The 8,989-nt window shown below is 25.1% G+C and overlaps 1 protein-coding gene across 1 annotated transcript; it reads right to left on the minus strand.

The window, feature by feature from the left end:
- Nucleotides 1-7,419: 7,419 nt before the first annotated feature.
- LOC145842492 (kelch-like protein 28) lies at nucleotides 7,420-8,307 on the minus strand. Its single transcript, XM_082949949.1, has one exon. The coding sequence runs from the start codon at nucleotides 8,305-8,307 to the stop codon at nucleotides 7,420-7,422; it is 888 nt and encodes a 295-aa protein (XP_082806075.1).
- Nucleotides 8,308-8,989: the final 682 nt, after the last annotated feature.

The raw sequence follows: 8,989 nt of genomic DNA on the forward strand, positions 1-8,989 counted from the left end.
TAAATTTATTTTTTAAATAAAAGACTAATTCTCTAGAATAAAAAAAAAGTTTTTAATTAACTATTACGACAAGGAAAATATTTGCGTCTCAAGTTTGGACATTTAAGATCACGCTCGTTTAAACTTTCTATTAGGATCTTTACCAATTGTAGTTTATCATCTTTTTTGTTCAAAATATTATTTTTATGGTGTTATTACAATAAGGTTAAAATGCAGAACGCGCAGGTTTTATTCTTTAAAAAAAATGGTCCAAGACATCTTAATTATAACTGATTTAAAGTTTTTATTAAATACCAAAATAATAAATAAAATAAAATTTGTGATGTAAAACGTTTCATATGAAAAAGTATTCTTTAATTTATTTTATTAATTTCCTATATGTATTCGTAATATGTATTTAGTATTTGTACTTAGTACTTTTTTATTTTATTTATACAAATACTAGTTACTAATCTCATAATATATTGGATATTATTGTTTTGCTTATTTTTGCTATTTTAAATGTATCTTTATATTTAGATCAATTAATTCTAACTAAGCTTAACATATCGTAGAGTAGCACATTGTATTCTATGTAAAATGATCTTTTTGGAAAATATATTTATTATTTTTATTTAATATTTCAATTTCTATTGCCTCTATATAAACTTACTAACTGTCAATATTTTTTTTAGAATTTGTTTTTAACGCATTAAAGGGTTTAAACTGTTAAGATGTAGATCAGCAGTAGAGAGATAACTAAACTAATTTACAAATCATTTAAATTTCATTTAAATTAGCAGTTAAATAACTATAGTTAAATATATACATGTAAAATTTTAGGAAAATATAAATTTAATGTTAGTAAGATACAAAAGTTGATTATTTTTAACTATTGTAAAAAGTCAAGCTAATCTTGTTTCTTACTTACAACAGATTTACATTATCAAGATTATTATGTAAATAATTAGTATATCTAATTTTTAAATTAATAGATGATTATCATGTAGTTTTATCGATTTATATAGTTTCTGCATTAAAACAAAATCTATAAATATATGAATAAAAGCACATGGATAACATATAACAAAATTAAAGTTTTTGCCTTGCTATTGTAAACTAAACACTGTTTAATTTTACAAAAAAAAAAAAATTATTTTGAAAAATGTTGACCATTTAGTTTATACTTTTGCAAGTTTTTAAATCTTTCATTACTATTCCTAGTCATCAGGTATTGGTGTCTTTTTTGGCTACCTTTTCTAAACTACCTTTTTATAGGCTACTCTGATTGGGTAACACGAAAAGTCATATAGTTGACCTTTAAAAAAAGTAGCCTAGAATCAGGTTTAATAGAAAAGGGTAAAAACACAAATTTTCTTTTTTGATTTAAAATATATTCATAGATTAAATAAAAATAGGAAAACTATATTTTAGTTTCTAAGCTCTCACTTAAGTGTTGTCTATGTTACTACGGCCGAAATAAGACTTTAAAAAAGGAACATAACTACAGAACGAACTCAAATTTTACAGTAATCTTCATTAGTATATAAAAAATGAAGTTTTCATTTTCAAATTAATAATTCAAGTATTTTATAGCCGTTCGAATTATTGCTCAAAAAAAACAAAAAAATATTTTTTTTTGAATTTTAGTTCGACAATTCTTTATGAAAATAACTAAAACTTTGCGGTAATGTCTTGGAGTGTATTCAAAATTAAATATCAAAGCTCTTACTCAAGTGTAGTTAATGTTAAAGCTGTTTAAAATGTTAGTTATAAAAAACTAAATTAATTACTAATATAATATATTAATATAATATTAAATTATTAATATAATATAAGTTATAAGTCTCAAGGTGAAGCAACATTTTCTTCTTTTTTTTAATTTTAATTCGTTTCAGAACAAACAATTCTATACTGAAATAGCTCAGACTTTGCTAAAAAGCTTTAACTTAAGTAAAGTTAATAATACTTAAGAATCAGTTGTTTAAAAAATTACTCTAAAATAAGCTTAATGTTGCTTTGACAGTGTGCTAAATCTCAATGTTTTATATCTTAAATCCAACAAATATTGACAAAATTAGCTTAATGTTCGCAATAAATCTCTAAATTAAGTATTGTCTATAATACAGCCGTTTAAATTAGTAATCAAGGAAAAGCAAAAAATCACTTTTTTCAAAGTTTATTCTGCCGGACTTGAGATATATAAAAATGCTTAATTAATCAATTTAAAAGCACTATTCAAACAATAATATGACAATATATAGGATAAAAAAGTGTTTGTTAAGATTATTTTTTTAATTGATTAGTCTAATTAATGTATGTTAAATAAAAAACATCAGTAACCTATACAACTTAAAATGATCATATATATTTTATTGCCAATTGCCTGTATTCACTCAGTATTATAATCAAATAGGACAACAACCGTCACAACCGATCACTTTATATATCCATGTAGACTATTTATGCGATATTCTGTACTCAATCAGTCTTAAAAAACTAATTCTCAACAAACTGATCACTTATCATGCACATGTAGATTATGGTTGCGATTCTTTCTATTAGTTATAAATAGTTATAATTATATTTAGAGTAATAGCTTGCAATACTCAGTAGTATATGTCAATTGAACAACACCCGTCAACCCGCACTCTAACAATACCTAGGTTTATTTTATTTAAGGTTGTCGGTATACTGTAGTTGCATATGTCAATTAAACAACACCCGTCACACTGATCACTTACAATGCCTTAGTATATTTCATTTAAGGTTTTCGGTATTCTGTAGTTGCATTATCAATTTAACAACACCCGTCAACCTGATAACTTACAATACTTAGGTGTATTTTATTTATAGTTGTCAGTATTCTGTAATTACTTATGTTAATTGAACAACACCTGTCACCCTAATCACTTACAATACCTAGAAATATTTTATTTAAAGTTTTCGGTATTCTGTAGTTGCATATGTCATATGAACAACAATAAACTAATTTTTTTTTCTTATTTCTAACACACTTTTAATATTTTGAAGCATAATAAATATTATTTTGGAAAGTTTTTAAACTCTTAGCTTTTACAAAACCTGTTTATACCATAAAAGATCTGAAATTATAACTAATAAAAAAAAAGATTATGTTTCTTTTAAATAAAAACTTGAGTTGTAATCTTTTTAGGAACTTGTTAAATAAAAAGTAAAAAAAACAAGAATTATTTTATTTACAACGAATAACGTGTCCAGGGAACATAAAACTGTATCCGTTGTGTATAACTCAAAAAATTAAATATTTTTTCTTACACCACGTCTATAATCTAACATATTTAAATATGCATGTCATAAAATGTGCTTTATTAAAACAAAATTTTAATTGAAACGCTTAAACCATAGATAATTTTAGTTTATTGTTTATAAAATACAGATTTGTACTTATGTACTATAAAAAAACTACTATTTTAAAATTTCTGAGCTTCTTTATTTGGTTGAACTAGAACTAAACAATACTTAATTTTATTCTTATTCATTCAAGTGTCATGTTATATCAAGTATTTTATATATATTATATATACTATTTAAAATTATTTCATATTACAAGCAGTTAACTTTAATATGGATTTTGGTTTTTGCTTTCGAGCTTTTTGTTGCTTTTACTTGTACTAATACTTTGTATTTGTATCTTATGATAAACCATGCATATTTATTATACATCGTTACTAGCATACTAGCGTAACGATATCGATTGTTTTTATTTTAAATCAGGTCAGCTGGATTATTTTACTTAGTGTTACTTTCTAGCTAGTTTTTTATACTTTTTCGCACATTTAATCACTGTAAACACATTCTTAACTTACAGACTCGATTTTAGTTGTATAGCCAGTAGTTGTCAAGGTGTACACAAACTTTTTTTGGGTTGCACAGTCAAATAAGGTATGTACTTAATAGTTAATTAAATATTTTAAGATTACTGAACTTTGGATTTTACAGAGAAGTGTTCAATGAATAAGTATTTAAGAGAAAGCCATATAACTAAAATATCATTGTGAAAATAAGGTAATACAAATATAGAGGTCAATAAAAAAAAGATGAATTAAAAAGATTCAGCTTCAATTGTTAAATGGTTTGCATGTAAATATAATTTGAGTTATGACTTTTATAAAGAAATGCACTAATAAAAGTGTTTACGTAGTACCATCACTAGCGGCGCTTATTAAAATGAGATTTCGGGGTGCGCTAATTTTAGTTTTTGCAGCTTGGTGTACACATAATTTGATTAGCTTTACGACAACTGGTAGAAGCTATCTCCAGTTTTAAAAACTAATTACAATTAAACAGAAGTAATAATTCAATTAACATTTAAAATCTTAATAATCTAGTTAGCAAAGTCAGTCTAAAAATCAGCCTGAAAACGAACTAAGGATTATTGTATATATAAGCGCGTTATATTCAATAACCGCAAGGCCCCCGTTACATATATAACCAAGCATCTTAGGACAGTCTACGGTAACTCCGGCTTTGCGCTCGGACCTCTAGCGGATAACCTACAGGCTCTTATTATATTGTAACAGTTTATAAAGTTTTGCCGTCGAAAAAGGCTTTTTTTCTTTCAATTATCTTAAATTATTCAAACCACTTAAATTCAATGAGAGCGCTGTTGTTTGTGAGTTAGTCGCAGAGCTTTTTTATCGATTACGTTTTTAGTTGTTGTTGCCTGGCGCTAAAGACGTTTAGTTACAAAGAGTTATGTTTTTCACTTTTGCTTTTGAGCAAAAGTAGTTTATGTTATGTGATTTTTTAGCAGTTTGTAGTATTGTGTTTCAACGTATTTTTATTAATTTTTAAATACTTACTTGTTTCGAAGACTGTATTTCTTTATAATATAAATTTAAGCAATCTAACAATCCTACTACTTAATTAGGTTAAGTTTAAATAATAGTGTAATTTTAAACTAGCGTTTAATATATCGATTTAGCTAAGTTATTTATCTAAGTCAATTCTAAACATTAGCTTAAGTAACCGTCACTGATATTATAAAAGGCGTTAAGACAGTTATTTGCCAGATCCGCATAACACAAGTAATAACTTCTGCTGACCAGTTCAACATATATAACCAACCTCGTTCCTAAGACGGTCTATGGTGACTACGGCTTTGCGCACGGACCTCAAACAATACCTAACCTTATTTGGAGTTTCTACTCTTAGTAGATGGTGACCCAAAAAAAATGGATTTTTATTAAAATACTTAATTAACTCAATGAAAAATCTAAAAGTTATTATTGACATAGATTATTCTTTGCCTAGTAGCAGCTAACTCTGTAGAGAAAAAAATGAATTAAAAAAAGAAAGGTGTGAAACATTACTTCTAGTTTTTAAGATGTACTCAAGCAAATTTAGTACGAGAAAATAGTATGGTTTGAGTATCAAAGAAATAGCAATATACTGTACCAATTCGTTTTATAAAATCTTTAGAGAGCTAGAAATTATACAAAATGTCTGGAAATTTTTACATTCATTATGCCTTTTAACAACAATATCGGAGCTGTAATTAATATGTTTGAAAACTTTTTTTGGTACAATTATATCTACAATCATAGAAAAAGATATGTGTAGTTTTTCTAGTTTAACTAGAATCGGAAACAGAAATCTTTATAACTGTAAGTTAATTTTACATAACTCTTATTGAAAAACTTATATATTTATATATATAAAATTATCTTTAAAAAATTCAATAAAACTTATGATAGTTTAAAAAACACAAATATTGGATCTCAGTATGATTCGCAAACAAAACAACCTTGTTTTGAAAACAATAGTGAGTGTAAAAATAAATAGTAGAATAGACCTTTTTGAAAAACTACATTGGAAACTCTTAATCTCTATTTTAAAGGTATTGTCAGTTCTAAATTTGTAAAGTACATATTTTATGTAAAGTAAGAATTTTACCTAAGTTCGATATGCTTTAAACTATCGATACTCTTATTGAAATAATACGTTAAACTTATTGAATTGGATAATATACCCATATTATATGTCTACTAAGATATTATTAATGTTGTATTTCAACCTTAGGGCTGCCTCAATTTGATATTTCTAAATTTTTATAAACTTTTGTACGTTTTAACTTATAATTTTAAGCTGTAGATTTTCATAAAATCTAAACTGTATTGTAATAAAAATTACTAATGTAATTATTACTTGCATTTAATAATTGTTTACTTTGAGTTATCTATGTTCTACTGAAATAAAAAAAAATATTTTATTTTTACATAAAAATACTCAGTTAAATGATACAGTTGTATATGTTAATTAATTAAGTTCTGCTAATATTATAACTTAGCCGAGGTTTGCTAAAAATAATTCGAAAATTTGAAAACAGTAATGTTTTTCTAACAACATAGAACGTTATAGTTGTTTGTATGTTTAAACGTAGGTCGAATTATAAAGACTTTTTTGATTAAAGTTATGTTAACTTATACATTAAAATATGTTAAAAATTAAATAATGCATAAATGGAGTGAGCCTCTTTTGATTTTAAAAATGGACAGTTTTATCAATTCTTTGAATAGATTATATCTGACTAAGATTATATATGGTTTGTTATTTTCGAAAGTTTACGAAAATTATTTTCAAAGTTAGTGTTTTGTAAAAAACTGAAACAGAGGTTATTTAATTACTTCTAATTATTTTTATTCTTTTTTTTTTAACTCTAGTGATAAACAGAATCATCCCTGGTTTTCTTGAAATAAACAAAAATTTTGTAAACATTTAATTTCATTTAAAATATTCACGTTTAATTAAATTTCTAATTTATCAAATGCTAGGACCGATTGAATACTTCTCATATTACCGAAACAAGTTACAGAACACTTCTACTATAAAACAATTATAATAACAATAATTTATGTATTAAAAAACACTAATTCAATTTTTCAACTCTTTTTCATCAATTACAACAAGTTAATTAATTTTTTAGTTTTAAGTCTTTCTTACACAAATAAATTAAAATACAACAGTCAAATCATATATTGTTTATCAAATATATCTTTTACTATACATAAACTTAAACTATTTTTTTTAACTATGCATAAGTTCAACAGTATTCTTGATGTTTTAACAATATAAGTTTTAATACCAAGGTAACTTTGCAAAGGAAAAGCCTTTAAAATATTTTGTTACTTCACATTGTTCTTCAGACCATTTATCCTTGTCAACATCATAACAAATTAATTTTGTTTTGCAATTTTGAAGTATTACAATTTTATTTCCAATAGACGAAGCTTTCTTCAAATAAATATGACTATTAGGTGGCTTCAGGGCAATAAACTTATTACAAACGTTGTCAAAAACTTCACAATTGCTAATTCCATGATCAATAACAAACAGTTTATCTTTTACATCAACTAAATTGTGACCATAATGATGTCTTATCATATTAGGCAGTGATGACTATTTATCACCAAACACATCATATGATTCTACTGAGTTCAAACTAATATTATTATTATCTATTCCACCAGAAACCACAATACTTTCTTGAAAGATTGTACAAGCTGCATACGATCTAGCTACATTCATTCCAGCAATTTCTTTAAAATTGTTATGTTTTGTATTGAATTCTAAACAGGACTTAGTTGTTACTATATTGTCATAATTATCTTCTATATGGAAACCACCGAATATTAATATTTTATCCATAAATGCACAAGAACAAATGCGATGACGTTCATAAACCATACTAGATACTACAGTCCATGTGTTAGTAGTTGGTGAATATTTTTCAACCGAATTTACAAAATTATCAGCACTATCATAACCACCAAAAATATAAACTTCTCCTTTTAAACAAACAGCTTCTAAGTATTCTCTACATTGATTCATTGGAGCAAGATCTTTTACGCAGTTCATGTTACTTCTATCAATTTGTTTTACTTTACTTACAACTTCAACCAATCTATCATCATAACCACCACAAATTAACAAATTATATTTGTTTTGGTTACAATATCTACTTGTGTAAGTAATATTTGAATTATTTATCAAGTAGTTGTTGTTTGCTAGTACTTCTTCTAATATGTTATCATTATCATAAATTTCAGTAGTTGAAGAAATTTTATCTTTAATATATTTCAAAGCATGTTCTGACAATAAAGGAAGTCGGACTTTTAGTAACAATTGTTTTGCATGTTTGCGACGTTGTTCAATGTTGAACTTAAACCAATTATTTGCTGCATTAAATACTTCAACTTCTGAGTGAATACCCAATTCAGAACTTGAAAGTATTTTTGCAACAAAACTGAAGTCTAAATGCAAAAAGTTTTGAGTTTCAACTACCATCGGAAAACATCGTTCTATATAATTTAAAGACCAGTCAGAAATAGTAGCTAGGTTGTAACATTTAGCTAAACAGTAAAATACGACAACATTTTTAAATTTTAACTTGTCTTGAAAGATTTTGCTGATCTTTATGATTTTCTTTTCTTTTTGAAAAAGCTTATTTATTTTCAAAGCTAAAACGATTTCATATTCTTTCATATTTGGTGTATCTAAAAAATTAATTATGTATAAATATCATATTTGTAAATTTGCTTAGAATAACTGACAGATTTTTAGAACTAGAAATCTACGTAATTGATAACAATATAATGTTTTATTACAAAATGCTGTTATTTTATATATAATAAAAAGTAAAAATTTTTGTAATTATTCTTAAAAAATAAAAAAAGTATATATTACAGTACTACTTTTTTAAATTTAACATTTTAAGATATGGTAGTCTACTAGCAGTTCTCTGATAGGAGATTTGGCTTAGCGCTGTTTATAGATGTTTAGTAAAATTTTTAACTCTAAATTCAAAAACCGGCAAGCATATAAATCTGGCCCTTTAAAACAAAATTTGAAACTAAAATTTGATATAGTTTGGTTTAAATTATTTCAGATAACAATGCACTTTAATTAAGTAAGGTATAAAACCACAATTTTTTTTAAAAACATAGAAATATCCTACTTGTCTTTTTAA

This window comes from Thalia democratica, chromosome 1, assembly GCF_965202585.1.
Source record: "Thalia democratica chromosome 1, ktThaDemo2.hap1.1, whole genome shotgun sequence".
NCBI classification, from domain to species: domain Eukaryota; kingdom Metazoa; phylum Chordata; class Thaliacea; order Salpida; family Salpidae; genus Thalia; species Thalia democratica.